The following is a 25,238-nucleotide window of genomic DNA, read 5'->3' as shown; positions in this document are numbered from 1 at the left end:
ATGATTTTCAGACACGTTGCTCAGACTTTCAACTGAAATCAATGAAACATGGAGATGAAAGCAAGAGTTTTGATTAATTAGTCCCAGATATATCAAGATGAATAACCTAAACCTCATGTGTCAGAATTAGCTATTGCTTTGGTGCTGTCCTCACCCTGAATATCATTTGTGAAAATTATAAAAGACTTCCTTGTTTCACCAGAGTACTAGGAGACTGGCTAACTGACTAAATGTCAGGCTGGGTTTTATAAATCTCAGGAAAAAGGCATTGTGCACTACAGGCTAAATCGTGGCAGCATCTTTGTCATTTCTGCATCAAAGCCTACCATCATTTGGTTTCTGTTGTTCCTAGGCAGATCTCTATCCTCACCAACAAAAACTGTGCTCAACAGGACATTACTATGCCTTTAGCAAACTGCGCTCCCTGCTATTTTTTCTACCCCATTTCCACAAGCACCTGGATATGCTGAAATTCAAAATGACCCCAGTCATTTCAGAATCTGTATGTACAAAGAATTTAAACAGCAGAAAACCAACTAGTCATGCACTATACCGATCTAAACAACTGCACTGTAAACCTCATCCTCCACTCCCATTACCTTCCAGTGATTGCTTTGGTGCTTCAGTTTTTAAGCTCCCCTGAGGAACGTGTCTTTTAACGGACACTTACATAGAAGCTTTGGTCTTACTTGATGTCATTATGGTCTTCTGCAATACAATTATTTAAATGCAATTTATCACTATACCTTATACTCTATTGAAGAAATATAGTAAGACTGATTTTTTTCTTCATAAACTAACCTGGCCAGCACCAGACAAAGCTCTAACTTGAGAGAAGTTAAAGCCCGAAGATTTCATCTTTTCCAAAATCATATCCAGAGCCTACAAGAACAAACAGAATCAAGAATGACTGTAACGAGCTATCAAATTATGCATACTCACAATCTCTGGAATTAAACAGTAAATTCATGTCATCACTGATAAGAGTTCATTGGCAGATAATGAAAAATTAGCTAATGACTATGGACTTCTCAAGAAGCTGCATAAATTAATTTACTAAGTAAGAGTCCATCAAAGAAAAGTTGAATCACACAGGAAAAAAAAAGATCTTTAAACAAGCTGAATCACAAAGTTCCATTCTTTGAAACTTAAATAAGAGGCAAGAGTTAAAGAATTCCAATTCATTAAAAAGCCACTTTTAAAGAGTGCCAGACACAAAGCAGGATTATCTTTTTCTGTTCTTACTTTTGGAAATCTATGAAATCTTAATGGGGTGCACCCTGCACCCCATCCTACAAGATGTTAGGTATCCTCAATACCACTGCCCCCACTGTCAGCTGAAAACTCAGGGTCTTTTTAATATAAGGCTAATTCAAGTGAATTTTAGCACTTTAAGCACCTAGGTTAATTTTGTTCTTGCCACATTTTCCTGAAGTTTAAAACCAAAAATTAATCTATCTTTACATAGTCTCATTCAGATCAGCATTTCCCAGACTATCTTGACAAATGAACCACTGCAAGACTTCAAAATTTCCCAAGAAACATCATATACCTGTATCATCATATTATTAGTTTAATAATTACAACTGTTCCTGTTCATTATGGTTCAAAAGACCAACCGCAAGCAAATTTACCAAACCTTTGTCAACTACTGTGGATCACCAGCTGGGGGTTCTGTGAGCTTCCAAATATCTTAACTATTCAAATCACACTAGTAAAACAAATTTACATAGTACCAGATGAGAGCAACTGTTGCAGAATCTGTACAGAAGGAAGGAAGGCTTTCTTTCAAAATAGAAAAGAATGTTGTATTTCAAAATAAACACCAGTCAAAGTGACTGGAAATCACTGAATAAATTACTCTCTAACCACTTACCATTTGAGACATCAATTGGTTAGCAAAGCTTATTTTAAAAAATAGCGCAAGTAACCTGGATGCTACAAAAACACAGATTTAAGCTAGGCAAAGCGACAGCTGTTCCTTTTGCGTATGAAACAAGAAGATGAGGAAAAAACGAATAGTCTTTTTTCAAATGAGGGAAAGTCAGGAAAGGATTAATCACACATACAATGCTATAATAGTAGAGAGGGAATAAACAAACAAAAAAACCTCAAAATTTTAGCAACTTCCACTATGTTTCTTGATAACATTAATACTTGCATACCAAAGACACAGAATAACACTTAAAAGAAACGGAATACAAGCAAAAGGACTATGTTGATTTGAATGATGAGTTTCACTGCTGCTTGGAATACATTTCCATTTCAGTAACAGCAAGGAAGAAGTCGAACTATATAAAGCTTGTTCATACCTTGACCCACATTAGCACGGGAGAAGTGACTGTCAGTCTGTCACTGTGAATATAGACTCCACCTTGAGTCCTGCAGAAAAATGGTATTTTCTCTTGGTAAATTAAGCAATTTTTTCCCCACCAAGCAAAGTTCTTCAAATTTATGAATAACCAAAGAGTTTGCAATGCTTTTATGTAAGGAGCAAGGATACGATCAGTGTTTGAAACCTGAAAAAGTAAAAGCCAGCTCCTAAGAGGTGACATAAGGGATGTTTGACCCAATTGCAAAGTAAATAATTTGCAAGGAAAGGCTCTGATCCTGAGGTAAGATCTGTGATAGACTCCAATGCTGATACTGCTCATTGGCTCCATGTAATTCATAGTTATTTCTAAGTTTCCTAACTGTCACTATTAGTGGTTTGAATCTAGAAGATTAAATTCAATTTTTGCTGTTAAACCATCAAGTAAATAAATGTACTTCATTGAAATTTGTGACCACAGAGGATGACACTTGTAAATTCTAATCTATTAACTGAAGTAAACAAATACTGTCATCCTGCATCCTATTGTGAGATTTGGAACCACTGAATTTGTCTCCAAACGCCTTTAGAAGTTCCCCTCATGCAATTTACCTGCTGTTAAATGCATCCCACCCTGACACAAAGGCGGTGCTTACTTCTGTGTCCCGAAAAGAAACAGTCATGTCTACAAGTCTGAAGTCCCAAAAGAAAAAATTTGGTTTATTTATACATAATACTTTGGGGTAGATTTTTTTTTTTACTTATTTCCTGTTGGGAGTTCTTGCCATATTTACATATCAAGGAAGGCAAGAGCATATACTACCCTTGTCAAGTATGAAACATGAACATGGCATGAACTTTTTCCATGTCTCCACACATATCAATGAGACCAAATAAGGCAACAGCCCCCCCCTGCCCTGATCCTCAAAGTTCTAAATTATATTATCCAAGTAAAATATAAAAAGCCTTACTTAAATTCCGGAAGGTCTTCATCAAAATGAACATTATCCTCATAAATGACTCTCAGATGTTCATCAATAGCAATGACTTTCAGCTACAAGATATAAAACAGGATGTTAACAAAAACTAACAATAATTAAGTAGCACCAATAACTCATTTATAGTAATTCATTTCTCACAGATGAAATGGGAAAGAAGATCACCCCAATCCATACAACTCGCTGAAAGTATGGGCACAATTTTACATGAAACAAGTTATTATGTGAATTTCCAGCATGCTACCTATTCAGCAACATGTATATTTGTTTGCTTGCATTCCCCCTCACCCATTTTCTCTCTCCTTAATTGCACAAGATCAAGATACAGGCATACGCTAAAGAAGAGCAAACAAATTAGTAGCTTGCATCACGGTAACCATTTTTTCCAATTTCTCCAAAGAATACAGTATCTTATATTAAAGATGCCACATGCTTTTTTTTTTCCCCCTCTCCTATTTTTTTTGCCCCATCTTACCGAGGAACCTAACAGATCCTTAGGATACCTTGAGGACCTTCCCTGCTCCCCAAACAGTGAGTAAATCAAACTCTTACCAGTCTGGCAAAGCTCAGAGGGCATTACACAAGCGTATTCTGAGCTTCTGCAACATACAGAAAGCAACACCCCAAACGGGTAACTCCATAAAGCTGAGCTTTCTTGTAAGCACAAACTAGAAGAGTACCACAAACTTTCCCCCTCTATCTTTGCTCCAGTTCACCTAGTACAGAAGAAAAACATTAACAGCCCAGTAGAAAAGTGAGATGGTAGCTCACATCCTGCACATATTTCAACAAGGGAGAGAGTGCAAACTGCTGCTAAAGGAACAGACAGAAAAACCTACAAAGACCAAGTCATCTCAAAGAGTTGTATTCAAATAACAAGGCCATCCCCATTTAGGAGTGGCTTACTTCCAATTTTAGCCATACTAACGTAGGGCCATCGTTTATGCACTGTCACAACTCATTACCAAGCTGGTGCCCTGCACTAGCTTAAAATTGGCTCTGACCCACTGCAACTTAATTGGCTTTCTGCTTGCAGCGTGCCCCCTTAGAAAAACACTTGATCAACCTCACATGGGTAACCTAGATGTGTCTTTCCAAGCTCCTAAACTTCAGCACAGCCATAATGAAGTTATTTATGCTCATATGCCTATTGGTTAAATATATTCAGGCCTACACACAACTTGGGCAGCGTTTCTACGCGCAGCGTAGTTATCCCTGATTGTGCTGACAAATCAAAATTTCAAGAAGCAACCTGAGCATCCAGGTTCACAATCCTACTAATCTTGATTAACACAAGGACAGTGGAAAAGCTGGATTCAGGTGCAAATCCCAGGTCCCAGCCTGCCTGATGCCGCAGGCAGAGGGGTCTCCATGCAGTCTGCACGTAGAGAAGGGCCACAGCACCCCTTTCCAGGATTAAATGCATCCCTAGCAGGATGGGGAAGCAGGACATGTTAGGACACGCAGCCCACAGCTTCAGACAAGAGATGGGGCAAACAGAAAGGGATGAAGGATGCGCTTATGCAGGCGAAGGGAAAGAGGCATGCGAACAGCCGGACACACACTGTGCCCGTGGCCCACAGGAGCCTTAAAACACATGAAGCGCTGAGAACTATTTTGCATCAGCTGTGGTAGGCTGCCGGCGTGCGTGAACCCTCCGCACCGAGCGCTGCACAGCATCCTGCAGCGCCCAGCCTGGCCCTGCTGTAAATGAGGAAACCCTGCAAAACAAAACCGTCGCTGGGTGGAGGAAAAGAGGCGATGAGAGCTGCTAGAGAGGAGGAAGGCCTGTTCCCCTCGGGGCAGCACAGCGGCAGGTCAGTGGGCCACGATGGCGAGCGGGCCAGCCCGGGCCTTGCCCCCTCGCAGCTCTCCGAGGCCCGGCTGTGTGTAGCCGCCCGCACCCCCCGCGTTTCAGGCCCCCGGAGGTGGCTGCTGCGGCGGCGTCGGACGAGCCCGGCGCAAGGCAGGCCCCGGGCAGGCGCCAGCGCTGCCCCGCCGGGCCCCCGGCCCCGCTGCCCGGCGCGCAGCCGCCGCCGGCCGAGGGAAAGGAGAGGAGAGGAGGGGCGGGGGGAAGGCGGCGGCCCCGGTACCTGCTGCGTGCTGAAATCCCAGCCCAAGTAGCAGGGAGCGGCCATGGCGCGGCGGGGGCCCGCCCGGCCCTCAGCCTTTCCCCGCGGCGGCTTTGCAGGCCCGGCCTCCCCGGGCAGGAGCCGCCAGCCCGGCCCCGCGGAGCGGGAGTTAATGAGTGCTCAGCGCGCAGGGAGCCGGGCGAGCGGGACTAACCCCTCATCCCTCCCTCACACGGAGGGGCTCGTGCGAGAGCTGTAGAGCAGGGAAGGGCCCTGGGGAGGAGAGCTGACTCTGGCTTGCTGCATGCCAGGACTGCACACGGCAGCTGCTGAAGACCGGTAACTATGTGCTAACGCGTGGGATCCCCCCGGCCTGCCGGTGCCCGCGTCGGTGAGAAAGCCCCGAGGAGGCTGTACGGGGACCGCCCGACAAACGGGAGCAAAAGAGGGGCAGCTTCAAACCACAGTCCAAAGGGACTTACAAAATTTTAGTATTCCATTAATATGTACCAGTCCTGTTGTGGTATCGCACTCCGGTTTGCACAAACACGCTTCCGCAGTATTCTATTAAAAAAAAAAAATGCAGAATTGTTATTTTGGCTGAAGCTTTGTTTTGTGGTTTGCTTTTTTTTTTTTTTTTAAGTTGGGCGGGTTTGGGGAGGTTTTCAGTTTTTGCATTACCTGCCATAGCATGTGACAAGCAAAGAGGAATTGCTTAATCAAAAGAAGGCTCATCTAAAATATGCTTTCATTCTGCAATCAAGGAGGTATCTCAGCAGAGCCTTAATGAAGTCAAATAGGTTTTGCATGCCCAGGATCTTAAACTGTTTTAACAGTACAAATACTTAATTTGAAATGCCCTTTAAACTATAAAATATTACTAGATTTCATCATATACTCAACATTTTAAATACATTTTAAACATTCCCAGTGATTTCTCAAAGCCCTAACTCCCATAGGTTTATACTTTTAAGATTTCTAGTTATTATCGCAAAGAAAAACCTTTAAAACATTAATCATGAAGAGACTCAACCTACAATACAAACATTCTAATATACTGACTTTCAAACCAATCTTACTCTATCATACCACCTTTGAATATTCTGTATTGAGAGTACCTGTATTAGAAATGCGATGACAAAATCTTTAAATAAATCAGAGTTTAATTTAAAGTTGTCTGAAAAATATTTACAATGTGGGAATCCCTTCAAATGCATAGTGTTGTTGGCCTGTATTTTAGGGTCTAATCCTGCAAATTTATCTGAATATTTTGCAATCAGGAAGCATCCCGATGAAGTAAGTGGAAGTACCAGTCCACTTAAAAATAAAGGTATGTAGAATTGTCACCCAGTTTGTAGTTTTTCTTCTTTAAACCAGATGGCCACCAGGTAGTGGTGGAATTTCCCTGCCCCTAAGGAGCTCACGCTGGATGGACCTGTCCTGAACAACGGTCTCCCTTAACCAAGAAGGGGCTGCGCAAGGAAATAAAGTTTTTAAAATGTTACCAAGAACTGTTTCCTTAGTGTCACTCTTACCAGACAACAAAGGATCAAATAACACGTGGAGGCTGCTTTTCCATTAATGCAGAACGTGGCTGGTGAGCCAGGGAGGAGAGGCTTGCTCTGCCCTTTCATTTGCTGCACGCTCCCTGTAAACAAGTACCAGATACGGAGGCTGAGGCTTGAAATGCTGCAATTTCTACTCGCAAAAATGAAGAGAAACTGAAGTCAGTTCTGAAGAAAGCCGTAAGACTGATAAATTACTTCAGAAAGACAGACATTAGTGGATTTTTTAACTTTTTTAAAGGAGGTACTGGTTAGTAGAAAGGAAACAACAGTTTATAAATAAATAAAGCAATCTTATGAGGATGTAAGAACCAATTATATTCTTCAGCAATCAGATCGGTAGAATAGTCCTGAAAGCAAGAAATACTTTGCTTTAAATAGCACAGAAAAGTTAAGGCTGGAATAACCACCCTCGTGTCATCAGATCTCCTTAAGTTAGGAATAAGGGTGCAAGAGAATAGGGTAGGAGAATCCACTCAAAGGCAGCACGGGAATGTTAATGTTGCTACTTTCATTCTTCATGTTTTCCTACAGAAAATAGAGAAGTTTGGAGAATCATTGCCTTACCCAGTCACTCTGTTGCCCATCCTTCCATCAAGGCAGTGTTCTCTCAAATTTAGTTGTTTGTGTATGGAAAATGTGCATTGCTGCTGTTCTTTCTGCATTAAAGTTTATGCTGGCAGATACTACCATAACCTCCAAAATTGTTTATTGAAAGCAAACAAGGTTTAGCTGTGCAGTTATCAGTGAAGTTGCAGTCATACACTAGTGATGCCTTAGCACTGACAAACCCAGAATTTCCAGAGGGGATGGACAAAATGCCGTTTATAATTGAAATATCACCACTGCAGATTAACAGCTCGAGGCAGAGCACAGATTAATCACTCAAGACACATAGAGCAGGGTAAAGGGAAGAGCGAGTTTATTCCCCTTTTCCTATTAACTAGTTTCTGACCTGATGGAGAAGCAATACTTCCATGCTCTCCTAGGCCCCTGGCTGTTTTGATAAGTTATAACTAGTATGTCAGTTAATGCTTTTTTTCCTTCCCCCACTGTCAAGTTAACTTCAACTGCACATTCACTTCAATTCATTGCAAAACATAAATTATTCTAACTGTATTCCATATTCCTACATACTAGATTTTTCACTTTTTCTTCTCACTTTGACTATCAAAAATCTGCCTCTGACCTCAGTTGCACCCTGATATAAACTTAGATTTAACTGCATTCTTCAGCTTTACACAGGTGAACTCCTTCGAAATCAGTGACAGCCTAACTACCATGCTTCATTATCATCACGTCATCTTAGACATGCCAACAAGCTAGAGAACAGATAGACCAGACCTTTGATATAAATTAGGATTACTATATTGACAGCAGTCCAGCTATCCTGATTTATATTGGCTACATAATTTAATGGGATGTGAAAATACCCACACCTTCACAGGAAGTAACAGAAGTCCATGGGCAACTACAAAGCTACCAATCCTTTTGGTTCCAGCAGTAGATTTTGGGCATCTAACTAGTTATTTTAAGTAGCAAGGCAGACAAATATTTCTAAGCCCCAAACAGGTATTTCACATTTGTACATGAGCATAGGTTGGCATAGAAGAAACAACGGGACAGGTAAGAGTCACTGCACATACAGACTTCAGTTATGCACGTGCAATACAACTGCGGCAGCCCGTATTAGACCTAGCACTGTTAGGCCTGCTGCTACAATTATCCTTTTCCCAATAAGAAATCTTGTGGCTCTTTAATTAGCCTCAGAAACATTAAACGTACTGAGCTGGGTCAGATAAATGCCAACCTATTTGCTAAGTAACCTGACAGTCACGTGCAGTACTGCTAATTAGGTGGGAGATGTTTACAATGTTAAGCCCCAAGTAACACAACAATAACACATTAACACATCGCCTTAAAAAAAATCTCAGCTTGAGCACTAGACCTACCTACTGGAAAGATATCTGAACGACGACAATGCTCTAAAGGTCATTCCCTTTCTACTTGGCATTGCAGGTACTCCGTTACCACAAAATCTCCAGCAATGTTTAACCAAGTACTGATAATATCAAATACCACAGTACCATAAATTAAAAGACGAAGTTTCTGCTCTTTTTATTGAGATGGCATTATAACACCAAAAATATTTTCTTTTCCCTAAATATACACTTATCTGTTGAAGTTACATCTGCACATGATTTTGTAGTAACCATTGTGTTTGTCCGTACCTCCAAATGCTGTGGAGAGTCTCGTTATTCACTCTGTAAGAGTAAGTACTTGATGTTTAGAAGCAATGGATCGAGGTGGCTGTTACGCACTGTAATTTTACTGACTGTACTGTGAACAGATGAAAGTATGTATAAAGATCCAGGAAAAGCCCGATGCATGAGTTCCACAAGAGGAAGCTCAGACCACAGTTGTTACATGGAGACTGAAGACATAGCTTATTTAGGTATAGTAATTATTCCACATACTTATTGTTGATTTAATTCTTGACATGTGCATATTCAAAATCCCAGGTGTGGTACTGCATTAAGCAATTAAGGCGCTTTACAGAGACCTCATGAAGAATTGGCGCAGGTTTCCATATAAAAACATACACGTGCACATGAACAATGGGTACAAGAAAAGAATTTAAATTATGGCTCAACTACACAATCTCAATTATACTGTCACTTTCATAGGTATTGGTGAATTTGCAGCTTTTATGTAATCATGTACATAAAATTCTCCAATTCCACTTCTATCGAATTCCACAGAACATGTGTTGACTTCAGTGGGTACCGAATCAGGCGCTGTGGAGTTGTATCTGGTTTTACATACTCTAGTTTTACAGATGTAATTTCATTGACTCAATTAGTCTACTAGTGATTATGAAGTGCAGTACAAATTCCTCATGAGATCTCTGCATGGAAGTGAAGTGAAGGATGTTTCTGAATAGCAAATTATTTTTAGGATACTTTCCTCCCCTGCACAGATTTCAAGTCCATATTTATTCTCACAATAGCAATAGTACTTCACCATCCTCTTTGAAGGACTATCTTAACTAGAGTCATTTGCAAGGCTTATTGAAGTTAACTTATACACCCGGCAGATTTCCTTGAAGATGAATGCTGAAGTGGTTTGTGTCCTAATGCTCAAAAGCAAATATCTCAGAAGCAAGATGTTGTCATGCAGATAAAACTTTTCATTAACAACAGATTAACCAGTTCTTTCATGCCATACTCGATTCTTATCAAACTCCACTTACAGATAAGTACATTTTATTGATTAAAAACAATCAAAGATAAACTCATTCCTACTCAAACAATGCCTGAAGTGGAAGCTAATAAGGGCCAAGTCTTGCACTTTTCAGCACCACCCTGCAAGGATCAAAAAACATTTTGCAATCAAGAATGAATAAAAATCATGTAGTTTACAGGTGGAAAAATCAAGGCAGAAAATTTATATAGCTTATCCAATTCATTTTAGACCCTGCTTGAAATTCTCCCAGAGTTCCTATATGTGTATTATATCTGTTGGGAGAACGAATAAACACAGGCTGCTGTCACCTCTCAGAGCTGTACCCATCATAACTCTATGGATAGGAAACAGTCAGAGAAGTAGTTGGTATAGAAAAGATACTTAGGTAGCAGTACCAGAAATGTGAACTCTGCTTACCTGGAATTTAAGGCACCTGTAGGATGGAGGAAGCTCCAATGAATTTCCAAAATCCTCTGAAGAAGACTGTTGAAGGCCATTCAGTTCCCTCCCACCCTCTTCTCATGCACAGTTTTATGAAGTCAAAATGGAGTAAACCTAACCATCTTGTTTGTCACACTAATTTAAAAAACCCCAGAACTAAGAAGGAAGCAAGGGAAATGGTAAGGAAAGATGTCAGGGTTCATTTGTTTAAAATCTCTAACTGGTAAATAACTTCAGTTTCTTCTTAGGCTTGCCTCTGCACAGTCACTTCTAAAAGGGAATCTCAGAAGTTCTCAGTGGGCAAGGACAGCAGAACTACAAAATGAACGACAACTTCTGACCTTCAGTTTTGGATGCTGATTGTTTACACAGAGGGAGTAATAATGCAGACAACCAACAGAGTGAGTGGCCCTCTAACAGAGAAAATTTCAGCATTCTAGTTTATTTTCCACAGCAAGTAACACTCCAAAGGAAGGTTACTTAATCCTCAGCACCACACAGTCAAGACAAAACAGAGTTTTTTAAATGCTGCTTATGCCAGGCACAAAAAACACATACGGAACACCTGCTGCATTTAACTCCTCACAACCAGCCCAGTTCAATCTTACTTAGATGAATCCAGTGATTCCAATGTGACTGCATTTACCGTCCCCAAAATAAAAAACAGAATGTGGTTCTGCAAAGGGAACTGGAGAGCACCAAGTTCTCAACACATGCAAATCCAGATATGTGAGTATTAAAGGTGAAGCACGGGATGATTGGTATGAAATCCTCAGTGCTAACTTGGTATCCTTGATTTGATGGTTGGACTCGATGATCTTAGAGGTCTTTTCCAACCTTAATGATTCTATGATTTAAGCTTTTACAGCCGCCCAGGCAGAGCACAGGACCAGAGATGCCAGAGCTCATTGCTGGACTGGAGCAATTTGGAGCTTCCTACAGCTTCTACCTCATCCTGGGCACACCAGTGTTTTGCAAAACCCCTCCCAATCACTAGGGCTGGATCAGCGGTACTGGATTCAGTCACCTAAGTCAGGGATCTAAGGAATAGAAATTTGGCAAACCATTTTACAGCCTATACTAACCAGGCAACCTTCTCAGAGCAGCTAACAAAATAACATTCCTGATTTATTTTTGATATACAGATATATTGATATATACCTACATACACACACACTACCTAATTATATTTACATAAAGACCCCATGTGGTAACAGGGGAAAATAGAATACTATCAAGGAAACGTGAAGGTGGACTACATACAACCCAAGCTCACCAAACCTTCAGAGGGACTTAAAGGACAGCTGGGCCACCCTCCCTTTAACACACTTGAACCCTTTATGTCTGAAAGCACATGAAAGGTCCGATCAGAAGAAACATCTTGAGATCATAATGAAAACTTGCATCGTAGGCTCCTTCATCCCATTAGCATGGGCATGCAGAGAGCACCAAAAACTAATCTTGCATCATCAGAAAGTCCTGTGCTCTAACTACTTACACCAGTCCCTAACTGTGGCATGCTTTAAGGTTGTGCTTTCAAATAATAGAAATATATGTGCTCTTATCAAAAAATCTCATTAAATAGTAAGCAACTACTATTGATTCTACTACTACTGTCTGGACCCCAAATAATAGCAGCCACCCTGTTTCTACCTTTCTTTTCGTTATTACATTTTCTAACAATAAAATAGTCACTTTCCAACACTTCAAGACTGCATTTAAATTAAAAAAACACTATAGAAAGCTAGAGAAAGGGGATTATCACAGTAACTTTGATTTTCCTTCTCAGTGCCAGTTAAAATCTACAGATATTTGTATTCTATCTTTGTAACCTGCATGAACAGCATTGGACATGTCTATAATTCTGCACATGAACAACATGAATAATCGTGTACCTCTGGTCCCAGGTGTGCAGTAAAATCCAGTGTTACAGAAGTGCATTCAGTTAACCATTGTATTTTTAATTATCTTTAAATCAACAATTATTCCTCTAAGGTCCTCCAAACAATTTTTTAATAAAAAACTAATTTACGACTCACAAATTAATTAGTATGAGATAAAATTATTTGCATCTTTTTTAATGAAATTTTGCAACCAAGGTCAAGGGCAGTAAACATCTACTTCAAGTTCTAAAAGCCATTGCTTTTGGATTATGAAGTATTCTCAATTTTTTTTGCCTCAAGGAAGTGAAGAATCGCTTCCATTGTGTGATGGAAAGACAGACTTAAGGGAAATATGGCACTTCAGACTGCAGTGGGTAATCAAACGAAAATCACTCTTAGATGATGTTTTTGACAGGAGTTTCTTCAATTAAAGACAGACAAGTTTTTACACAAACCTAATCATGGCAATAAATTTTCAGAACCAATAGTACTGTTAGGAAATATGTGTACCAGTGCTAGGAAAAGGCTTGACTGCTTATATTCCTCAGCAACCTACAAGCCAAATGGGGGCCTCTAACATTTTAGGACTAAGGCAAAGATAGTCATACCACTCCAATAGTGCCACCTGCTGCGTATTTTAAAAGTATACAGTGGTCTGCAGATCCAAGTAACTCAATTTAAAGAAGACTGAACAATTGACTGATTTAAACAGAAGTCATAATTGTGTGTGTATGTATGACAATACGAAAATTTAATTTTTTTTTTTATTAGTAATACATAAACAGGCTAGGGGTACAAAGGAAGTTGTTCCACTACGGTATAAGAACAGAACCCACAGGTAATCCACTTCCAAGTTTATGTCAGTGGCATAACGAGGATTAGTTACATCAGCTCACTACACATCAAAACCACAATTAACCCTATGTACTTTGTGATACCGTGTAGATTAGACCTGCAACTCATTTTATGAATCATATCCTGGTTGCAAATTATTCACAAAACACACACAGGTAAGTGTGTGTGAGTGACTGTGTGTATATATATATATTACACGCACACGTGCCTTGATAGCAAACGCATACACACACGAACACATGTATACATACGAACACATATATACACACCTCTTGAAACTGAATCAAGATGCCCTGTTCACAAGCTTTCCCTGAAAAGGAAACAAACTGCAATGTGTATGGGATTGGCTCAGCAAAACAAAAGCTAGTCCTGTTCCTGGTTCCAGCGATCTGCTGTACCACCTGGACTCATTCACTTCATTTCACTGGGCATCTGGTTTCTTTTCCCGGTTTCTGGTTTTGCTGCTTATCCATGCAACTGTTTGGGAAGAGACTGCCCTCTATAATCCATTTGCGTAACCAAATGTGATGGCTTTTCCATGATCCTGAAGGAATGGTATAGTACAAATAATTAATAATAATATTAAATTCTGATCAGATACAAACTCATTATACTTTAAATGCTCTTCTAGTGAGAAGTTAAGTGTACATCTTTTAAGACAGAGCCTACATTTCATGTTCAAGGATGCTATCCTGGTAATTCTTTCTGCAAGACATAGTCACGTTGCACAAGTCACTTTCACAGGAGGTCAATGAGTCAAATAGTGTGACTGGAATTTTAAAACGGTTGGGTAACTTTTATGACCATTAATAATGTTTGTATTGAATGCCAGCTCAAACAGTAATGAGGTTAGTTAAATCTGCTGCCCCAATGTATAAACCAACTGCCTGGAGGTCCAAAGGAGGACTCCATGTGCCAACAACTCAGAATGCTGAACAAACAAGGCAACTGAGGTCCTCCTTTCCACAGAGCACTAGGTGTTTGTCACTACTGAAGGCTGAATATCAAAGTAGATCTACCAGAGCCACGATACATCAGAACAACTCTAACATGACACGTGCTTTTTCCAGGGTCAAGAGAGAAGCTAACTTGAAGAGTCTCTACAGTGTCTGACAAAATATTGTGTTTACTGTTCTTTCCCTGGCTAAGGCGGAAAAAGACCACAGTTGAGGTAGGCAACATGATTTTCAAGACACAAGCATACTAGGAAGGCAAAAGCAATTATTAAGTGAATTACAGCAGACTTATGCATGTGAGCCTGCTGAGCCTTACCAGAACTCTATGCACTGCATAACTAGAGTCTCATCACCTGCGCACGCACAACTTCCAAAGGGATTCCCAAGATCTGCAGGATTTGAGCCTGATTCAGTAAATCATTTATGATGCAAATCATCGCATAATTTCTGCCAGTAACTGGAAAAATACAGCACACTGGCATTCTTTCCACACACTGCCCTTTCACAATGTTTTTTATGCAATGTTTTTCACTGCAAGGAACCTAGCAGATGCACAATTATATTAAAACTACTGTTTAACTGCATTTTTTTTTTTTTTTTACATACTACTCTCTTGGGCCCTTGCAGCAGTATCAGATGGACCTATTTCTGGGAGAGAAACTTGCAGTTCATAGTCCAGACATAGTCTCGTACTTAATTTGATATGATCAAAAGCCATGTATTTTTAAATTTTTTGCCTTGTTATATGTGGCAATACTGTAACATGTATGGTAAGTTTTAAACTGTGGCTTACCATGCATTTGAAGAGCTTGTTCAGCTCTCAGTAAGGAAATGAATACTTCTATAGTTTATTTCATTTTATAGAAAGGCAGAAAAACTGAATGAGTCAGAGTAAGGCATTCCTATCTCCAGCCTCCCGATTTCAAGTGCCATTGGCACATACTGTTTAGACTCTGCACCCAGGCCTGACTACTTTTAACACATTCTTAAAAGGGAGCAATAAGCACAAAATTATTAAGGTATAACAAATCCTCCCTTCCCACCCCACTGCCCCAAGAAGCAGCAGCAAGAATGAAACGGGATGAAAGTTACGGAAGAGGACTGGAGGGGAAAAGATACAAAATACATGGAAAGAAACCTGAAGAAAGATTTCCCTGGTGGAACTACTGTCTTGGGGAGGTCACCATGACAGCATTCCTTTAAGAATTAACATTACTACATAAACCAGTATTACCCAGCTCTTTATGCACCTGACTGTGTTCAATGAGGTTTTGTATTTCACTGTTTTTTTTGGCAAGGCTTCACATGCTCACAACCTTAAGTCAACATTAAATCCAACTATCCAGTTATAATCACGAACTCTGTATGCAGTAGCTTCAGACCCACTGCATGAAAACAAGCCAACTGAAATCCACAACTTCAGAGTAGACCACACAACTTCTGAAAGAAGTCACCATACTTAGAAGACAGTTACTTCTTCATTTAGGAAGATTTCAGATGCTTCATACTTGATTTGCTTTTTTTGCCAACACAATGAAGGAAATGTTCTGCTTCTGCACAACTTTTTCTTCCTTGTTGGAACAGATGGCGAGGGCTTACAAATACATGACTGGTATTTTTTCAGTGACTCATACCTCAGAGCAACAGGCTTCAGATCATGATAAGCAGCCAACCAAGATGGATGTAAGCTTACTTGAGGAGCAGTATGACCATATAAAACAGAAGCAAAAACTGCAGTCACACATTATTGTATTTAAAACAGGTATGCTTATATTTATAGGAAACAATGCAAATGTAGATGTAAAGACTATTGCTTTAAACCTTGAATAAGTCCTAGCTTTGTTCTTTTTATGCTCAGCTTCAAGAGAGGTACAAAGTGAATTCCTTTTCTGTCATTTTGGTTTTTTACTCATTTCACTGAAAGGTGGTCTTATGTTTATATCAATTAGCTTCACAGCAGTGAAACACTAATGTGAATTTGAAACAGATGAATGTATTTGAGATAAGGTTTTACAGGTTTTATGTCAGTAAACTAAAATTCTAAACATAAATGGCAACTCTTACAGGAGCCATATACTGCATGTCTATCATCAGTGTATTTGTGCAATGTATTTTGTAACATTTCTGCTCTCTTGAATGCTTCCATCAGAACAAGCAATTCTGGGTCTTCTGTCTCTTTTTCCCTTCTTCTTTATCTGTGTAAAGAAATGTGTCCTGCAAGACTACAGGAAGCAATAGCAAATATCAAGTGACTAGCACAAGTTGGGGTTTTGTTAAAAAAATAACTTATACTAAAAGTCATAGTGGGTAACTAAGATACAAGCTTTGTACAAGAGGTCCCATTTTGAAAGCGTTTTCACTGCATATTGCTTGGAAAGTACATAAATAGAAAAACAAGTAACAATATGTATCACTCATCTACCTGCTACGTCAGACAGATTTTATATAAGAAACTTCCAAATATTTTAAACTTTTTAGTTAGACTGCTTACAATACTACACTGATATACTTTCACTTTCTAAGTTAAAGTGATATTGAGAATACTAAGTCAATTAATGAAGTTGTCTTCTGAATTTAATTGCAATATGAAAAACATGCTTCATTCACCTCTCATATTAGTATTTAGCTCAACAAATGCAGAACTTAGGTTATTTCATTCCTTACATTTTCCTCTACATTTTTCAGCAGTTCTAGATTTTGGCTGTGTCAGACTGTATCACCAAAACAACTGAAAAAACACATAACTATGAACCATACAATAGATTCACTTCTTCAATATTCTTTCATCCAAATGTCTAGAAATTCTTATAAGAATTTAAATCTCTGTGAGGAAGATATATACAGAGAGAGATGGAGAGAGATACATGCAAGCTTATTTTATCAGGTATGAAAAGGCAACTAACTTGAAGACAAAACAGCCCATCAGCTATAGCAAAAATGTAAGTCAGTTAAAGAAAGGAAACAGAAGTCTGTATTCAGATTAAATTCAAACGAAGCTTCAGATATAATGAATATAATCAGGGCAGATTTTTTGCAAGGACACCATCTGAAGATTAAAGAAAAGGCATAAGAAAGTAGGACTGCACAGTTTCTGGGAAGTTTAAAATTTAGTAGGGCTGGAAGTTCACATACAAATATTTTCATATACATACACATAACCCAAAACATTCACAAAACCACATAACCTACTGCACTGAATTTTTATCTTTAAACAACCTGTGTGGAAAGGATTAATGTTACTGTTAGAAGCAGTTGAAGTTCTGGGGTTTTTTGTTATGCTGAGTTCTCAATGTCCTGAAAGTTGATCTTATACATTCCTATGGTTTGGAAGCTGGGAAAACTTATTACATAGCTCAGCACTTTGAACCTGTTATATGCATCAGTTTCCAAGAGCATGTCAAGCAGAAATGAACACTGCCGTATCGGGATAGCCTACTGCCCTACACTCCTTAAATTACGAGCTTAAACTATCCAGAAATTCCAGCTAGTACCAAAAGGCAGTCCATGTATACATCAGTATTTTGTACTGGCAGCAAACTGTTTCCCTACCTAGAGGGCAAGATTACAGCTGGGCTGGGAAGGGGACGATGATGACAGCACTACCACAACCCCACCCATACACACAAACCTCAGAGGCCAGACACAAAAACCTCATGAGATTCAAACATCATGGAAGGAGGGCACCTTCAGTCCCTCATGGTCTAAAAAATCCCTGCCAAAGGTCTTTATTCTAACTACTAAAACCCTAAATTGTTTCTGCTGGACAGACCAGCTGTCCTTCCATGATACCACAGGGATTTTGAGCATTTCAGATTTATTGCACCACAACTGGAATGGTAACGCCAAGTTTCCTTGAGGACTTTTAGCTTTGTATGTCACTGCCTGTTTGCCAGAGTCATGAAATTGTGGACCCTTAAACAGAAATTAAGATTCTCTAACTTCTCTAGGTTTTTGACTGGTGGGTTAGTAACCGAGAAGTCACCTGAAAAGAACTTTCTTCTGTTCCTTCCCCAATACACGCAGCCACATTCATGCTTCTGCCTGTTCCTGATTATTTGAGAACAAAGAGCATGACAAGACTTGAAAGCCACCAGCTAGGGGATAATACAGTAGTGTATTCATTATTTATTGGCTAAGAAGCTGAAAAACAGTATTTACTTTAGGAATTAAATGGGAGCATTCAGCGCACGCAGTCACAACAGAATAAACACTGGGGCTCTGACTGCAGAAATCTCTTCCAAAAATTTCCCAAGCTAACTTGAAGAAAGATTAACTTTTGTCACTCCAGAACCTTAAAAATATCTGTGATGACAGCACATGAAAAAGGCCAAATGGTAAACAACCCTGCAACAAGGCTATTATGCACAACTTTTTAAAAAAAAAAAAAAAAAAAAAGGAACAGACCAAAGATCTAATTAAAGCTTTGTTTAGAAGTGTAGAGAGTGCTGAATGTGTGTTACATCAACACACAGTAGTTCAGGACTCTCGCATTTCTATCAGAGGTCATTGCTCAATTTTGTGTGCCGCACCTGTAGCCAAGGAATCAAATCAAACCTGAACTCAAAACCAGTCCAGACTATTAAAATTGGACTAGATGCATTACTTTGAACTCTCTGATCAACTCAAGCCAGATCATAATTCTTCCGATGACCAGTTCACAAGGTTCAAAATAAAACCTGATGTTGCCTATGAATGCCAGTTCAGCCAAGAGTGCAATTACATCCACAAGAACGTGCAAAGCTGCATCACCTCAGAGTCTCTCAGTTCCTTCTCTCTTGCTTTTTCTCTCACATATACAGAACAAGCCCTAAGTTTTGTAGCTTGGTGCTATACTGTGCTGATCTGCAGAACACAGTGGGATCTATTTTGCAAGTGGACTTTTTGCAGCCGCCCAAGCTTTCCATGATAGAGAACTGTGTGTTCTTATCTCTATGAATGGTTTCACCCTAGGAAATTCTGTTAGCGTACTTCACTGTATAGACATATGCACAAACACATCTATATCTCTAAGCTCTGCATGTGCTTTAGTCTCCTTTCTCCTGGCAACACTGCAGGAGAGCGGAAGATGTGAGCTAACACAGTTCTCGCTCCCAGAGCCATGCTGCAAAGCGGCTCTTAACAGATCAACCATATGAGGCCAACCCAGGGAGCAGAAAAAAAAAATCTGTGCTGGTGTCATTGCTTCAGCAGTGGGAGCCAAAGGCAGTCATGAAAGCCCCTCCTTAGCCAAAGCCATGTTGTACAAGTTCATTTACTGCCAGTAAATCAGCTGGGTCTGACATCTTCAAATATTTCCTTGTAAAGATGGTACGAAAGACAGTTATAAGGGTGGGGAGTGGGGGGGTGGGGGGTGTATGCTGTTGTTTTTTTTTTTTTAAGGCAGCATCCTATTCGAACTAGCTTCATTTCAAATTCAGGGTTCCTGAATTTTGTTCCTATAACTCAACCCTGTAAATAAGGCCAGCATTCTGCACAACTCCTGCTTTAAACTACATTTATACTAACTGAAGTATATTTCATTAATACTTGCAATGTCAACAGCACTGTATCTTTAGCGTAACGGTTCAGTTTCTATTCTTTTTCAAGGCACAGAAAGCCAGTCATGTGAGTAATTTGATGGCTGCTACATGTAATTAAAGTAGCATTAGCATTTCTATCCCTAATATCTTATACATTTCTAACAGTAACTTTCATACTGACCAGATTCTCTCCCACTGTCACAGCTACTCTATACCATTCAGGGAGCAAGCAGTTTTTTCCTCTAAGCGATCATTCAGGCAATACTAGTGTGATAAGCTATTTACTTTACACCATTTATACTGACTACAATAATAAAATTGCAGTAAAATATTAAAATACAAGCCTATATGTTAATGATCCATCATTATAAAAAGAAGGAAATTCACAACTTTTTTCATCTAGAAGCAGTCACAGTATTTTTAAGTTGTGAATACAAACTTGAAACAGTATCAAACAGAACATTGTCTTCCACATCACAGCACCTACCAACACACAGAGCAAGTCCCTGCTCACCTTAAGAATTTTTGCTTACAAGCAAATAATTACGTAAAGTCAATTCTCAATCTGTGTTGTTAATGAGTCTTAGAGTACCAGTTAGATCAATATTGACTTGATAAATCTCCATTTTCATTTGACTAACCCTAGGGTACCATTTATGTCCTCAGAACTGCAAAACCAAGCATGAAGTATTTCTACTCCATAACCTGGCACCAAAAGAACTTGCACTACTCTCAGCCACAGATGGAAAGAATACAGATAAACTCATCTGTTAAAGCTCTTCAGTTGAGTTTGTGCCACAGAAATTATACCCTTAATTTATGCCACCATAGTAATGTGCCTATATATGTTTCTCTTCTAGGTGAGCATGAATCTGTTCTCCCAGAATCAATGGTCAATGCTGTTTTAATTAATAAAAAAGTTAGAAGATCAAAGTCATTTACAGAATGTGTTCCTGTCAGAAAGGTCAGACTGGAGATGACCAGCAGTGGCAACGTACAAGACAACTCACCATGGCGTACCCACCTGGGAATTCACCGCCTGGTGCAAGCCCCTCAGCAAGGAGTTACCTGGGATCTTTCCCACTGCAAGAACGGACCATGCAGTTTTGACAATCAGAGACTGATTTCAAAGGGAAACGGCACACTGCAACCCAAAGAATTAGAAGGAGCAAGTGAACTATCTGCGCTCAGTCAGCTGGGAAGTTCAAGTGTGTTGAACAGTTTCAGCAAAGAGAATGGCAGCAACATTTCAAGCACCTGCCAAAAGCCTCCTCTGAAATCAGCCACTTCAGCAGTTTGGACACATCAACATATTTCTTCTACAAAATGCATGCCAGCCTGCAATAAACTGAACTTTTACCCTTTCCCTAATAAAAAAGGGCCCAGAATTTCTGAAGCAGCAAGGAGGCTTGGATTATATGTCTCACAATGAAGACATTCAGTAATACATAAAACTTAGTCAAAAACTCGACTAAAACTTAAAATAGCAAAAGTCTTCCTAGTTACTCTGATCCACCTGCTGAGAATCTACTACTTTTATTAGCCAAGGAAGATCCTTACTATATAATCTGTTGTTTTACAGTACAGTGTAAAATGAGATGTTCTTATGAAGATGCTAGCCTGCAATGACAGATACTCACTTCTGTTATTTGAGCTGTAAGAGCAATTTTCTCTTTTTTTTTTTTCCCTCCTATTTTCAGGTTACTGATTTTAGAAACTAAGATTTTATCACAGCAATATTTGAAATACCTGAAAGAGCTATAGCAAAGACTAGTAGAACTACTGATGAAGCAACTAGGCTAAATTTCAGTGTGGTACTATTTAATTAGACAATAAACAAGTAACAAACGAAACAGTACTGAAGGTGATTGGTACACTTAACGTATGATTTCATCATTCGCTTTCTTCGAAAAAAGATATTCAAGATACTTTCTGATGTATGTATTTTTAAAATCAATGAATAAAACCTCTGCTCATTTCTATTGTTGTTTTAATGGGACTCAGTAAATGTCACCTTTTTCTTACATATAAATTCTGTAACAACATATTGTTGGTTCCCATCTATCCCCAATATTTCATTAGAAAACAAAAGTCTGAAATAATTACTTAACTCACCGATACTCTGTATCAATGTACCTTCCTTACCAGAAGTATAATGCATCTTTCTGCTGTTACAACTATATGCGCACACAGGGGATATAACCATTTCAACTACACAAATATAACTGTACCAGTACAACTATTTTTTGTAGATAGGGTTTAACATTTTCTCTTGTGGCACAACTGCACCACAAGCCTGTGCAAGTTTTTAAAAGTGAGTAGTAATTGCTGGTCTCCCCTCCTGCCCAACCTTTGGAGGAAGGAGACCCTCTTTTGCAGGTGCTTTTCAATGACAAAAACATGAACTACGTATCACCCACTTCTGGCTGCAAGTATTCAGACAGGTCTCTTTCTCAAGTGTAGGCTTCAGAAAAATTGAAGACTTGAAATGTCTCCCCATTTCACAACGATGTTAATTTTGAGCTATACACCTGGCAGCCACTGGCTCTTCTGAACCATTCCATACCTACCTGAGCCCTGAAAGGACAGCAAAATGAGGATCAGGTGGACGGCCCACAAAGCTCTTCATGATCCCTGCAAACAGTCTGCAAGTACACATGCCCAGTTACCACCACTGTCTCAAAATCACACCATCCATACACAAAAAAAAGTGAGCAAAACCAAAGATGCTCAGCTGTGATTTATGTCTTTCTACGCACAAACTCTTCTCAGCAAGAAAGATAAACCATCCCCTCATAAGATATCTTGAAAACAGAGTTAATACCAACATGCAAATAAAATTCTATTGTCAAAGAGATAGCAGTGTTATCCATTTCTAAGAGAAACTACCATTTTCTTTGCATCCAACACAACTTCAACCCATTAATCGTTCATACAGTTCCACTGACTTTTGTTGTGCTTGATGGAGGATACTACATCTGGAGATGTTTGCACAGATCTGTCAGAGCCTACGCTTCCATTGCAGAAGCTTCACAGCTATAAGTGTATCACAGTACTTTGTTAGGTCCACAAAAAAAAAGAAAAAATATCATGGAATATAATGCTATTTCACTCCCTCTGGCCAAACGTCATTTCCTCTATGCCACTCAACAGTTTCAGACCCAAACTCTGTAGTGTCCCACACCAACCCAGCCATCAACAGCAGGTAGGCAGGCGCCTTGTCTCCTGGAAGTGACAGTCCTTGAGATAGTGCTGAAAAGCACTAGCTATTACCAATAGCGATGAGTACACCACAGTAACTCCTGAAGAATTTTCCACTCATCCTCAGTAAAAGCAGCAGAATCATAGAATCATTTAGGTTGGACCTTTAAGATCATCAAGTTCAACCATTAACCTAACACTGCCAAGTCCACCGCTAAACCATGTCCCTAAGCACCACATCTACACATCTTTTAAATACCTCCAGGGATGGGGACTCAACCACTTCCCTGGGCAGCCTGTTCCAATGCCTGACAACCCTTTCGGTGAAGAAATTTTTCCTAATAGCCAACCTAAACCTCCCTTGGCGCAACTTGAGGCCATTTCCTCTCATCCTATCACTTGTTACTTGGAAGAAGAAACCAACACCCACCTCGCTACAACCTCCTTTCAGGTAGTTGTAGAGAGCGATAAGGTCTCCCCTCAGCCTCCTTTTCTCCAGGCTCAACAACCCCAGTTCCCTCAGCCGCTCCTCATCAGACTTGTTCTCCAGACCCTTCACCAGCTTCGTTGCCCTTCTCTGGACACGCTCCAGCACCTCAACGTCCTTCTTGTAGTGAGGGGCCCAAAACTGAACACAGTATTCGAGGTGCGGCCTCACCAGGGCCGAGTACAGGGGCACGATCACTTCCCTCCTCCTGCTGGCCACACTAGTTCTGATACAGGCCAGGATGCCATTGGCCTTCTTGGCCGCCTGGGCACACTGCTGGCTCATGTTCAGCCGGCTGTCGACCAGCACCCCCAGGTCCTTTTCCGACAGGCAGCTTTCCAGCCACTCTTCCCCAAGCCTGTAGCGCTGCATGGGGTTGTTGTGGCCCAAGTGCAGGACCCGGCACTTGGCCTTGTTGAATCTCATACTGTTGGCCTGGGCCCATCGATCCAGCCTGTCCAGGTCCCTCTGCAGAGCCTTCCTACCCTCGAGCAGATCAACACTCCCGCCCAACTTGGTGTTGTCTGCAAACTTACTGAGGGTGCACTCGATTCCCTCATCCAGATCATTGATAAAGATATTGAACAGAACTGGCCCCAAAACTGAGCCCTGGGGAACACCACTTGTGACAGCTACCAACTGGGTTTAAGTCCATTCACCACCACTCTTTGGGCCCGGCCACTCAGCCAGTTTTTTACCCAGCAAAGCGTATGCCTGTCCAAGCCATGACCAGCCAGTTTCTCCAGGAGAATGCTGACATAGGTTTGGGAAGAGGTGTTCATTGTGATTTTTCAGGTTTTCTAGTGTTTTCAATTAACTGGCCTGCCCAGATTAGTTTCCAGCTCAGATGCTGATTTCTATTTCTGGGTAGGCATGAGACATTAATAAAGAATCATAGCTACCTATTTTTTTTCTTCACAGTGGTTACAGTTTTAAAGAAAGATTAGAAAGAAAAAGAAGATAAAACACAGATACGCATAATAGGTATAGGTATAATAGGGAGAAAATACTAGATAACAACTAGCCCATAGGAAACAAGAAACTACCTGGAGGGAAACACTTAAAAAAAATTCATTGTCCTTTGATACGTGGTATATATTAACTTTCTGTTTACTTGTCTTGCTGATTTGTACTCCTGCCTATCATTATACTGGAGTGTTATTCTTGTTATATCTCCAAGTCTGTAGACCACAAGAGAACCAAATAAAGCTAAAGGAATAACTGAAAGGAAAATCCCATGTTAACAAGAGGTCACTATTAAAACGATCAAAAAATTAATTCAGTATCATTTTGCCTAGATACTTGCAATGACACACTTAAGAACATTTCAGGGAATGCAACTTTGACTTTTAAATCAGTATCACAGAAAGTTTATAACCTTATCTAGCCACTTACCTACTCTATAGACCCATCTGAACTAAATTAGTGATACTATTTTCTGCAAACACTTTAAAATTGATTTTAAAGTGCTTTGAATTAGTTATCTTAATTAAACATGGACCTTGAATACCTTGATTTAAAACTCAGTACAGGTTTATGCATGGACTAAGTAACTAACTCCTTTGTAAGCACTTTCATGCAAACACTTTGTCCTTTCCTGAGGCTCCTCTAGCATATTACTGTGCTTTGTACTGACTGTAACTTATTTAGAAAAGGCATTTTGCCTTCGGAGAAGTCTTTCAATTTAATTCCCAAGGACATTAT

The 25,238-nt window shown here is 39.9% G+C and overlaps 2 protein-coding genes across 2 annotated transcripts in view; one reads left to right on the top strand and one right to left on the bottom strand.

Annotated features, from left to right (window-relative positions):
• XYLB (xylulokinase) overlaps positions 1 to 5,719 on the bottom strand; it is a 92,052-nt gene extending 86,333 nt beyond the window's left edge. Inside the window, exons 1-4 of the mRNA XM_076331974.1 lie at positions 5,403 to 5,719; positions 3,283 to 3,365; positions 2,313 to 2,382; positions 802 to 882 (exon numbers count right to left, since the gene is read on the bottom strand). Coding sequence (XP_076188089.1) covers positions 802 to 882; positions 2,313 to 2,382; positions 3,283 to 3,365; positions 5,403 to 5,447 — 279 coding nt within the window. The 5' untranslated portion in view covers positions 5,448 to 5,719. The remainder of the gene's footprint in view (positions 1 to 801; positions 883 to 2,312; positions 2,383 to 3,282; positions 3,366 to 5,402) is intronic.
• Positions 5,720 to 15,726: 10,007 nt separating this feature from the next.
• C2H9orf152 (chromosome 2 C9orf152 homolog) lies at positions 15,727 to 21,828 on the top strand. Its single transcript, XM_076331975.1, has 2 exons — positions 15,727 to 16,089; positions 20,707 to 21,828. The coding sequence occupies exons 1-2, from the start codon at positions 15,861 to 15,863 to the stop codon at positions 21,276 to 21,278; spliced, it is 801 nt and encodes a 266-aa protein (XP_076188090.1). The 5' UTR covers positions 15,727 to 15,860; the 3' UTR covers positions 21,279 to 21,828.
• Positions 21,829 to 25,238: the final 3,410 nt, after the last annotated feature.

The sequence above is a fragment of the Aptenodytes patagonicus genome, chromosome 2 (assembly GCF_965638725.1).
Source record: "Aptenodytes patagonicus chromosome 2, bAptPat1.pri.cur, whole genome shotgun sequence".
NCBI lineage: Eukaryota > Metazoa > Chordata > Aves > Sphenisciformes > Spheniscidae > Aptenodytes > Aptenodytes patagonicus.
This window is presented reverse-complemented; position numbering and strand designations above follow the sequence as displayed.

Excerpts from the sequence above, each read along its gene's own strand:
- C2H9orf152 (XM_076331975.1), top strand. The coding sequence starts at position 15,861 with ATGAAGGAAATGTTCTGCTTCTGCACAACTTTTTCTTCCTTGTTGGAA. Across the intron at positions 16,090-20,706 it reads CATTATTGTATTTAAAACAG|GTGAGCATGAATCTGTTCTC; the intron begins GTATGCTTATAT and ends TTTCTCTTCTAG.